Genomic DNA, 12,354 nt, shown 5'->3' with positions numbered 1-12,354 from the left:
TTATAAAGGACCTAGACCTGGGAGTCGGGAACAGCATTATAAAGCTTGCGGATGATAGAAAATTTGGCAATGTAGTAGATAATAGGATAGTTGTAGACATAGTATACTATATATTTATATACTATAAATGGGGCAATTTTGATAAGTGTAGATGTGCAGAGTGGCCTTGGTGTTGATATACACAAGGCCTTAAATGTGGCACGGAATGTTGATTAAAAAAATATTGGCTACATGAGTTTATAAAGAGAGGCATGGAATATAAAAGCAAAGAAATGGTGTTAGAACTTTATAAATCACTGGTTAGACCTCAGCTACAGTATTAGGGACAATTCTAGTCACCACATTTCAGGAAAAGATGTGAAAGCTTTAGGAAGGATACAGAGAAGGTTTGCCTGGTAACTAGTTATGAGGTGAGGTAGAAAAGTTAGAACTGTTCTTGGAATAGAAAAGGTTTAGGTGACTGAGCAAAGGTTTTCAAGATGAGAGGTTTTAGTAGAGTAGATAGAGGATAAACTACTCCCTATGGTGAGTTGGTCAATAATCAGAGACTTAAATTCATTGGGAAAAGATCTAGAGGGGCCTAAGGAGAAATTGTCACTGAGATGTTGGGATGTGGAGTGCTCTACCTGGAAAGGTGGTGGAAGCTGATTCCATGAATTATTTTAATAGGACGGGTACTTGAGGATGGGGAACTTGCAGGGTTACAAGTAAAAAGCAGGAGCATGGGATCAAACATGACTGCTCCTTCAAGACCTAGAACAGGCACAATGGGCAAAATGGCCGCCTCCTGGGAAGCAAAATATCCAACCTCAACTCTACGGGGAAAGATAAGGTTTGAGTAGGGGCGGTGCAGTGGTTAGCACCGCAGCCACACAGCTCCAGTGACCCGGGTTCAGTTCTGGGTACTGTCTGTGCAGAGTTTGCAAGTTCTCCCTGTCACCGCGTGGGTTTCCGCCGGGTGCTCTGGTTTCCTCCCACAGCCAAAGACTTGCAGGTTGAAAGGTAAATTGGCCATTGTAAATTGCCCCTAGTGTAGGTAGGCGGTAGGAGAATGGTGGGGATATGGGATTAATGTAGGATTAGTATAAGTGGGTGGTTGTTGGTCAGCACAGACTCGGTGAGCCAAAGGGCCTGTTTCAGTGCTGTATTAAAAAAAAGGTAGCAATTATCGTGAGTCGCTTAGATCAATCGAAGACTAGCAGGGTTGTTCAAATGTTTGTGGCGAAGCTGAATCACAGTCAACATAATGCAAGATTGCTTTTTGTCCCAATGGGTTATGAACCTGACCTGGTTCTGCCAAGTTATCAGAGCTTCATTTATACTTTAATGGCAGTGGAACCTTTGGATGTAAGTGCCCATAACCTGATTCAAATTGATCCAGAAATCTGCACTGATATGGGCTAAGAAAAACAGAAATACATTACATGTTCACTCCTAGATACGTGTGACTAATTGGTAATCCAGATGTGGTTAATTGCATTTCTGATTAGTAAATAAAAATGAGTAATAGACACGTTTAATAAACATTGATGTGTAATTTCAATGCTCACATTAGAATAGTGTGATGATGTGAACTTTAACCTTTGTGCATTGTTGGTAAAATGGTAATACAGGCAGAGTGTAGAAATGTTTTTTTTTTCTTGTGACTTTTTTTAATTGTCCTTGAGAAAGTGGTGGTGAGCTGCCTCCTTGAACTGCTGCAGTCCGAGGACACTACCATGAGGAACTCCAGCAACCACAACCAGCTTACTTTATGCTAGGTATGACTCCAACCTGATTCTCAATGACTTCAATTTGATTAGGGCTCCTTAATGCCATATTTGGTAAATGCTGCCTTGATGTCAAAGGCAGTCACTCTCCCCTGACCTCTTGAATTCAGCTGTTCTGTCCATGTTTGGACCAAGACTGTAATGAAGTCTGGAGCCAAGTGGCCCCAGCGGAACCTGATCTGAGCATTGGTCAGCAGATTGTTCCTGAGTATGTACCACTTGATAGCTCTGTTTGCAACACCTTGCACTGCTTTGCTGATGATTGAGAGCTGATGGGGCATTAATTGGCCAGATTGGATTTGTCCTGCTTTTTCTGAACAGGACATGCCTGGGCAATTTTCCATATTTTTGGGTAGATGCCAGTGTTGCAGCTGTACCGGAACAGTTTGGCTGAAGGCGCAGCTAGTTCTGGAGCACAAGGCTTCAGCACTACAGCCAGAATGTTGTCAGGACCCATAGCTTTTGCTGTATCCAGCGCCTTCAGCTGGTTCTTGATATCGTGTGGAGTGAGTTGAATTGGCTAAAGACTGGCATTTATAATGGTAGGGACCTCAGGAGGAGATCGAAATGGATCATCCACTTGGAACTTATGGTTGTAGATGGTTGCAAATGTTTCAGCACTGACATGCTGGGCTCCCCATCATTGAGGATGGGGATGTTTTTGGAGCTGCCTCCTCTGGTAAGTTGTTTAATTGTCCGCCACCATTCACAACTGAATGTGGCAGGACCAAGCTAGTTTGATCTTATCGATTGGTTTGTATGATTACTTAGCTCTGTTTGTGGCATGCTGCTTATGGTGTTTAGTATGCATGGTAGTCCTTGCTGTAGCTTCACCAGATTGACACTACATTTTTAGGTATACCTGGTGCTAACTGAATAGTGCAAGAAAAATGCAAGTGAGAAAAAAGTAGAATATAGAATTACAGAAAAATTGCAGCACAGAAACCCTACTGCTCTATGCTGCTGTTTATGTTCCATATGAGCCTCACCCCACTCCTCTTCATCTAACTCTGCATATATTTCTACTCCTTTCACCCTCATGTGCTTATCTAGCTTCCCCTTAAATGCATCTTTGCTCTTCACCTCAATTACTCCTAGTGGTAACAAGTTCCACATTCTAAACATTCTGGATAAATAGGAAACTTAAAAGAGAAAACGGAGGAGTGAATCTGTGCGAGAACTATGGGGATGTACAGAATCAGTTGAAAAGAGACAATGGACATAAAAATAGGCCATGGAGATGAGAATAGCGAAAGAAGCCAAACACAATGAAAAATTCTTCCAGTGTTAGAACGCTAATAGAGTCGTTTGAGAGATGTTTGAATACTAAAGGTTAAGAAAGTAGTCAAAATACAAAATGAATACTTAAGATATTCACCAAAAAGAATAGGGTATTCACATCAAATTCTTTAAAGCTACTCCAGGACATCCTCTATTGCCTATTTCTCAGTGCAATGATTTCAAAATCCTCGTTCTTGACTACAACATTCTGCGTGGCTTCTCAGCTCCTCCTGTGCAGCCTTGGTTCCTGTGGAAGTTCTTCAGCTTTGGTCTGCATTCCTGTTTAACCAACAGCTTTCAGTCATCGTGCTGCACACTCTCCCGAAACCCCACTTCTTTCCCTCCCCTTTCAAAAGCCTCTTTAAAACCTATCCCTTTGCCAGCACCCTAAACCATCTCCCCTTATTTTCCCTCTCAAACTCTATTGTCATTTAGAAATTTTTGCTTCTGTTAAGACATTAAATAAATGAGTTGTTCCCAAATTGAAAGACACATAAACTGCCAACAATATTTTATTGGAAATGTACAAAAACACAATGATGATCATAAAAACAGACAAAACAACACCATCTCTTCGAGCATAATGTGATTATTCACCAGAATAACAACTGCATAGATAAGAGGTACAAAACAATTATGAATTTTAGATCTGAAAGTCATTGTACAGCAAGGTTGAAGGGTTTCTACAACAAGCATCAATCAAGCACATACTTTAATTTGTTCAAGTGGTGTTGCCAGAACCAATGGCCTTCTCAGGTGTCGGCCTTGGCTCACTCGTAGCTCTGTTGCCTCTGAGTTAGAAGATGGTGAGTTCAAGCCTCAGTCCAGAAAATTGAGTGCAAAATGTAGGCTTATACTCCAGTCCTGCACTGTTGGAGGTGCTGCTGATTGGATGGGATGTAAAAATCAAGAACCCACAGCACTATTTGAAGAGTAGAAATATCTTCCAGTGTGCTGGCTAACCAAACTTAAAATAGAATATCTGGTCATTTATCTCATTGTGGTTTCGGAACCTTGCAAATTGGCTGCCATGTTTCCTACATTACAACAGTGACTACACTTCAGCAGTTCTTGATTGGCTGTGAAGCACATTAGAATATCCTGAGCTCATGAAAGGCACTATATAAATGCAAGTCTTTCTTCCTTCTATTTGTCTCCTTTGAAATTTCTCCAGAACTCTCCTCTCTCCTAATTGGGTACAATTGCATGGTCACCAAATGCCTCCCTATAACCTACATGGCCATTTTGCATGTGTGAGTCCAGACATAGAGTGCCAGCAGGCTGTTTGATTGTGAGGGGCATCACACAGTTCAATCCTGCCCCTTTCCTATCGCAGAGCATATTGAGATCAACAACACCAACCAGAAAGCAAACCTGGAGCTTCTTGGTCTGTATGGCTCTGTTCCACACTTTATATTCAGGGAAGATCCCATATAAAGATAGCCTCACTGCTACAACCCCTTTGGAAGGAATCTGTCCCTGTCAGTGGGCGGTCTCATCATCACTAAAGTCAAGATTTTTTTTGGAGACAAATATGGATCTATGAAGTGACTGTAAACTGTAAGGTGATGCATTATACACCAACTTTGGGATATTAACAAACCTCAGCTAAGGGTTTAAAAGCTGCACAAATATAAAAACAGTTTTTAAAAAAAATTATAATGATACTGCAAGTATCACCATCAAAATCCCTGCACAACTTAAGTGGTTGCAACATGTTATTTAATATAAGCATTTTAAAAATTATTTCTGACCAGAAAATATTTTTGGTTCAACAGTGAAGACTGAAAGTATTAACAATGGCAGCTGACAGAGTTGGATCTATATCAGTAAAGATCTACCAATAAGACAGGATGCTGGGGGAGAGGTTACTGAGCCCCACGGTGTGAAGGAGATGGATTTACACCAGTAGTAATAGTCACCCTTCTGCTCATTAACCTTCGTTGGCTCCTGGTCCTACAATGCCTTGATTTTAAAATTCTCATCCTTCTTTTCAAATCCTTCTATGACATTGCCCCTCCCTATCTCTGCAATGTCCACCAGCCCTACAACCCTACAAGATCTCTGTGCTCCTGCAATACTGGCCTCTCGTGCAGTTCTGATTTTCTTTGCTGCGCCATTGAGGCCATGCCCTCAGCTGTCTAGGCCCTTAGCTGTGGAATTCCCTCCCTAAACCTCTCGACCTCTCCTTTAACATGCTCCTTAAAACCTACCTCTTAGACCAAGCTTTTGGTCACCTGTTCTAATATCACCTTATGTGATTCGGTGTCAAATTTTGTTTGATAATCACTCCTGTAAAATGCCTTGGTATGTTTTACTATATTGAAGGTACCATATAAATGCAAATTGTTGTTGGTAACACAGGGTGCTGGGGGAGAGATTACTGAGCCCCATCATATGAGGGAGCTGGTTTTACATCAGTTGTGCTACAGGCAGTAACATAGGGCGCTGGCTGCGAAATGGAGTTACTGGGCTAGATGTTGATGTGGCAGGGCATCTAACAGCATCTGCCATTAGTTAGACTTGACACTGCACCTTTTAACTCAAAAAGAAATTTGTTCACAAAGTTGCTGACGTGCTGATAACAGCGTAGCAAGTGAAATGGGGGATCTGAGACCTTGGTGAACAATGGGACAAACAATGTATTTTCTTAACAAGTAAGATTTAAGGATTGGGAAATAAACACAGGAAGGACTAAGAAGGAGGGTGAATTAAAGGGGGGGGGGGGGCGGAATTCAGTGTCATCAGTTACAGAAACTAAAGGAAAGAAAGACTGGAATAAGAGAAAGAGATAAAAAGGCAAAGTAAGAAGAGATGTCAAATTTAAAATTTGACATTTTTAAAATCGCCCTGAAAATTCAACATCTGAAGGAATGAGACTCCACACTTGCAATAGTTAATTTCGTACCATAGGGTTTGATTGACAGTAATTAACAATTTACATGCCATTATAAAGCTACTTATGCTTATAATTACCAGCCCTAATAGTCTGCTGTGGGTTTAGTTCATATCTATTGTGCAAATACAACAACACTACGCCATTTTAGTGGTGAGGCCGGCAGCAAAATGCAATTTTTGCTTAGACTGGAGGAGCATAACTCAGACAGCAACTTTTGAGTGTTCGCATTTGACTGCGCATCTGTTCCTTGCTTGAAGTTGCTATACATTTACATGTAAATGACAGCTGGAGCCAGAAGCCTCGTTGATATTTTGGCACCAATATTAGCTGAGGTACAGTCAGTAACCCGGGGTGGATTAATGGTGGAATTACTGAACCCTACTAAGTGCGGAGGCAGATTTACATGAGTAGAGATCCAGCCCGTAATGGAGGGTTCTGGCTGGGAGGTGTTACTGAGCACCACAGTACAAGGGAGCTGGTTTAATATCAGTAGCACAGAGCACTGGCTGGAGCACCTACATAAGGAGGACCATGGCACACAAAGGTAATGGATCTCCATTTAAGCACCAGTCCTACAGGACTCACCTCTCACCATACACTGTGCTGATGCAGCTGTCCAGCTCAGAATCTGCTCCTTACTCAATTTCTTAATGTTATCATCAATGTTCAAAATTAAGCATTCAAAAACAAATGGCCAGAAACACTAAGGAATGTCAGTGTTCCTCACCTTTTAGTAAGGAGATTCCCTGGGGCTGAGACCTTCACTGTAATTTTAAAAATAGGAACATGGATGATCTTTTCAAAAATCAGTTCATTAAAAGCATCTTCTATAAAAACTCCTATTTCAACGCTAAAGTTTGTTTTATAGCAAATTCTCAAAGTAAATATAATGCCATTAATCATTAATCCTATATTCAGTACTTCTATGTACAATATTTACAGGAATCATTTAATGAAATTCTTTCTTCCCTCTTGAAATCTCATTCCTTGGATTTTTATGCAGTAGACTTATTTTTTATTTTAAACAGGATTTTGCAATCTGTCTTCAATTTGAAGGCCTTCACCCCACTAATCGGGATCTACCCTCCAATGTTATTTAGGAGATTTCAGTCAGAATGGAGGTTAAAAACAAGAGCACCTGGAAAATCAACAGAAAGTGAGCTGCATGTAGCTCCTATCTTAATGTAATCATCTGATTGGATGATTAGGTAATGATGAATGAGATGGGAATAATTGGGTACTAAGTACATGAATGGTCACTAGTCATGTTTTACAAGTTTTGTTAGTTTTCCTTCCCAGTCCCCCTCTTTCCTGAGAAGTGGGATCATGATGATGGTGTAGTTCCCAAGTGCCTATTCTTTTGGGAACCTATATAGGGAGTGTCAGCAGGATATTCAACAGTGATGTGCATCACAGCTGAGCTGATTCTGTTTTCACCCTATATACACACGCGGATACTTTCCAGCCAAGGTCACTGGATCGCGATTCGGAGCATGAACTTGATTGCTTTCTTTCATTTCTATTCTCCCCCAAGGTTTGCTAAGGCATCAACAGCTAACATTGTATTTTCTTGAGGATTGCTGAAAATAGTGACATTTTGTTGAAGCTTTTCATCTTGTACTCATCAGGACAACGTGCAAGAAAAGCTTCGACAAAATGTCTCTATTTTCAGCAATACTCAAGTTTAGTACTACCAAATGATTAATGGTATTTTCTGTTCATTACCCATGGTTTTCTGGGCTTACTCTGATGGGCAGTGAGTGACTTGACTGGAACTAAGCCTCAGTCATTCAGTCCAGCCTGGATCCAGACTAATCAGAACCTTGCCTTGATCTGATTTATATCAAACAGAAACCAGTACGTAGTCATAGGAAATGACCATTTGTTTTGGTAAGTATCTATTTTAACCTGGAAACCATTAAATGCAGGCATGTGATGTGAAGCACTGAGCTCAGGATTCTCTGCTCACTAATGCAAGGGACAAAATACACATAGAATCTACTGTGAACAGATTGAACTCAGCTTCTGTGCAATGAGCAGAAAAGTTGTAAATTCTAAAACACAATAGGGATGAAATTTGTCTTAGGAGGTAGTACAAAGCATGTGACAGCGAATCAACAGCCCACTTTACATTCTGCCCGATTCACAATCGTCCATTTTCTTCCACCACCCAAAACAAATTACACCCTGACTGAGACAATCTGAGCACTCACTGATCCAACCTTGTGCTCATCACAGGTGCTGCACATGGAAGAACTGGTGCAGATGGTCATTGTTAGGGGAAAGCGCCACAGCCTTGGTAACGGTATCATCTGTTCATAGGCCATTAATGTGAGTGTATCTATGTACCTTTCCAAGCGCTGGTTGTTGTTGGCCCACCTACTTTCTGTGGCACATCGCAGTGGAGAGAAGAATATCCACCTCAACCAAATGTTATTTTGCACCCGGCCCTGTACCAAACACATTTTTTTTCAGCCCCAGTGCAGAAAGGGAAAACTTAGCTCTTAAAGAGGAGAACACTCCAAAAAAGACAGAAGTACTGGGCTACCATGGTTGTACAGACCAATAAAAACTGCAGCTATCAGCCGAGGTCTTCTCAGATCTGCCCCTCCTCTATCTGAGATGTTGCATTTTCTGGAGGGTGTAGTGACATAATGACATGAATATTCTTAAATATTCCTTTGTTTTATATCAGAGTTTCTCAATTTTTTGGTACTGAGGCCCCCTCCCGATTATCTAGCACAAGGTAAGAGTTTCTCTGTATAAAAATTAGTTTTTATTTTAGAGATACAGTACTGAAACAAGCCCTTCGGCCCACTGAGTCTGTGCTGACCACCCATTTATACTAATCCTACATTAATCCCATATTCCCTACTACATCCCCACCATTCTCCTACCTACACTAGGGGCAATTTACAATGGCTAATTTACCTGTCAACCTGCAAGTCTTTGGCTGTGGGAGGAAACCAGAGTACCCGGCGAAAACCCACACGGTCACAGGGAGAACTTGCAAACTCCGCACAGGCAGTACCCAGAACTGAACCTGGGTTGCTAGAGCTGTGAGGCTGTGGTGCCCAATTAAGCATATACATTTATTTTTTACTTACAACCTGGCTGCTGTTGGATTGAGATTCTGTCTTTTCTCCACACTCTGACTGACCAGAGACATCTCATATAATTTTCCTTCCAATTTGCAAGTTCTTTGTACCTTAAGCAAGCATTTTTAAAAACTGCATATACTGTTTAAATATGGTACAGGTCACAATTCTAATTCCCAACGGTACATCAGATAGTAACTAAATAAGAGGAGGTGGAAAGAGTGAAATTACACGTACAGTGTAGAACTAAGAAGAAATCAGAAGCATGACGAAAGCGTGGTCAAACGGAGAATTTTGCCAACTGATTTGACGCACATAATTGTCACTGGGGAAACAAGAAATGAAGCTTAAGTCATGGCCTCTCTGGTACCGATTCTCAGTGCTATTCACTGGTCAAGACTCAACATTTTATCTCCTTACCCTAGCCTCTCCCTCGCTCTAGGATCTGCCTCTGCACACTGCCTCCAAACACCAACTGCCACCGCCCCACATACAGGCTGACTTACTTTTTTTCACTCTCTTACCATACTTCTACTAAAGCCTGTGCAAACACAGAGAGACCCCGGCTCTGATTCATTCTTATTGGACAGAATCCCCCGATTGACAAGGCATTTCCTCTGCCACTTGTCCAATTGGTCTATTATCACGTCAATTTTTTTCTACACATTCTCTGGTTACTTTTGGCAGACCCCTTGAAACCTTCTCACTGATCCCTTGGAGACCGTGGAACCCCAGTTGAAAACCCCTACTCTATATTTTATACCAGTTTGTAGCTATAATTTAAAGATATTCCCTTAAGAATTGGCATCAATTAGGCAACTGGTGTAGACAGACTTCTGTGGCCGAAGCACTGAGGCTGCAGTTTGCTTGCTGAATATAACAATGATCTTAAACTTTGATAATGGTATCTTAGCTAACGTTAATAACATAGAACAGTTCAAACTAAGACATTGTTGGCGGGAGAAGGAGGAACAATCTGATTTCTAATGTTACAGATTTGTGATAAACCAGATGAATGATGTATAAAGGAGATGCTGCAGCAATAAGTACCTCTTATATAATATCCATCCCCTTTAATAAATGCTGGCTGTTTTATTATTAGGCTAATATGAAGAATGTGATAACTTAAACACCACTACACAGAACCAAAGTGCTAATTGGTTGGAAACCCAACTTTCAACTTCTCTCGGAGGTCAACTTGATACTGGATAAAAGGGGCAGCCATGTTCTTACACCTTGACCCGAGTTGACCTTACCACATCTTCTCAAATTAAAACCTGGCAGGAATCAAATGGCAAGAAATAAAATGAATTACCTAGATCACGGCAAAGATTTTTTAAGTGAATTTTAGCTGAGGGAAGAAATAAAGTCTCCCTTTTGATCAGTTTTCAGCTCCCCTATAAAGCAGTGGCCTGTTCTAGTAGGAGTCTGAGCTGTTCGGCCTGCTGAGATAGTTCTGCCACCTGGTCCTTCATCTCTTGCAAGGCAATTGGGTTTGGCTGTAGCACAGCATTCTTGGTTGCCACGGCAAACTTTTTCATTTGTCCGCAAAACTGGTTACTTCGTCTCAGCACCACTTTGTGAACATTCTTCTGCCCTGTCTCCCGGCACAGCACGTCCACCAGTTTCTGTCCCATCATTATCACCACTTTGCTGTGTTTGATCAAAATGTCTGAGGACTGGTTTCCATTGGCATTATCAGTGAACGATACGATGGCCTTATGCAGGGAGTTGAAGTACATTTTGCATTCTTCGGAGCCGGAGGTTGGGGGCTTGATCTCGTTCGGATTTACTTTAACACTGCTGTCACCTGGTTTTCGAATCTTTGCTTCTGTCATCTGTACAAGGGTGAAATAGAGTTAAGAAAGGAAGACCACCTCAGGACATGCCAAAGCACTTTGCAGCCAACAAAGTACTTTTTAAGTGTACACTCTGTTGTAATGTATGAAATATGGCAGCCAATTTGCACACAGCAAGATCCCACAAACAGCAATGAAATAAGTGACTAAATAATCTGTTTTTGTGATGTTGGTGAAGTGATAAATATTTGCCAGGACACCAGGGAGAACTCCACTGCTCCTCCATGAATAGCACCATGGGATCTTTTGCATCCACTTGAGAAAACAAATGGGGCCTCCGTTTAACATCTCATCCAAAAGACAGCACCTCCAGGAGTGCAGCACTCCCTCAGTACTACACAGGCAGTTACAGCCTACATTTTCTGTTCCGTCTCTGGATTGGGACTTGAACCTACAACCTTCTGACTCAGGCAAAAGTGCAACCAGTCAATAAAGAAACACCGTGGGCAGGATTTTCAGAGGCTGATGGGGCTGGGAATTGAGGCAGGTAGGCAGGAATTTTCCAGCCTGCAGGCAGGCCCCACACAGCAGCCGAAACACGACCAGTTCAACAAGGCAGCCTTGCAGCTGGGATTAGGGTGGGGCCATGTTTCATCCCACTCGGGGCCCCCCTCACCCCACACCCATTATGGCTATCAGGCCACGGCTGCGGTCACTGGCTGTCCAGTGGAGGGTTTACCCCTCTGCGATTGCAGCCAGGTCTGCCAGCTGTGGTCTTTGCTAAATTAAATTTTTCTACTTTCTCTTCAGAGGGTACCTCCATTGTGAGGCACCCTCTCTCTTTCTTTGTGAAGGCATTGCTGGAGGGCCTCCTATTGGCCCTCCAGTCTCGGCAGCCTTTAATTGGATGGTGAGCACACCCTCTGACCGCTAAAAGCCAAAATCAATGTCAGGTTACTGCTCCCAACAGGGTGTGGGGGTCAGGACCCCCATTTGACCCCGTTGTCGAGGTTCCAACCCAAAATGGAAAATTCTGCCCCACTAATGAAGAAAGAAAACAAAGTGACTCCTGACAACGTAGTGGCCCGCTGACGTCATCAGAGTGCTCCAAGCTGCGCACATGAGCAAACGGTCTCCTGCCTTCAGTGAGATGCTGCACATGCACAGCCTATGTCTTGCCAGGACTGATTGTTCCCCGCTCCTGCCTCCCGCTCCCCTCCGGCCCCTCACTACCACCCAGCTCTCCAGCTGCAAGCTCGAGGCCGCGCCACTTTCCTCCTCTCGGCCATTCACTCCTACGTCTTCCCGTTCCCCTCATGGTCCGCCTTGCTTCTTCAGGTAGCACGGTGGGGAACGATCGAACTTGGGAGTGAGTGGCCAAGAAGAGGGAAGTGGCATGGCCTGGCGTTAGCGGTTGGTGGGAGGGTGGGGGGAAGTGGGGAGCGAGCGGCTGGAGAGCGGGGTTGGCGGGGGGGAAGCAAGGAGCAGTATCATACCAGAGTTCTGTC

General features: G+C 42.8%; 1 protein-coding gene across 3 annotated transcripts in view; it reads right to left on the bottom strand.

Annotated features, from left to right (window-relative positions):
- Positions 1–3,580: 3,580 nt before the first annotated feature.
- LOC137378046 (enhancer of filamentation 1-like) overlaps positions 3,581–12,354 on the bottom strand; it is a 183,133-nt gene continuing 174,359 nt past the window's right edge. For all 3 annotated transcript variants that reach the window (XM_068048101.1, XM_068048100.1, XM_068048098.1), the window contains exon 7: positions 3,581–10,885. In XM_068048101.1, the coding sequence (XP_067904202.1) occupies positions 10,445–10,885 (441 nt within the window). In that variant the 3' untranslated portion in view covers positions 3,581–10,444. The remainder of the gene's footprint in view (positions 10,886–12,354) is intronic.

This window comes from Heterodontus francisci, chromosome 16 (assembly GCF_036365525.1).
Source record: "Heterodontus francisci isolate sHetFra1 chromosome 16, sHetFra1.hap1, whole genome shotgun sequence".
Taxonomy (NCBI): domain Eukaryota; kingdom Metazoa; phylum Chordata; class Chondrichthyes; order Heterodontiformes; family Heterodontidae; genus Heterodontus; species Heterodontus francisci.
The sequence above is the reverse complement of the archived record's forward strand: the minus strand, read 5'-3'. Positions and strand labels throughout refer to the sequence as shown.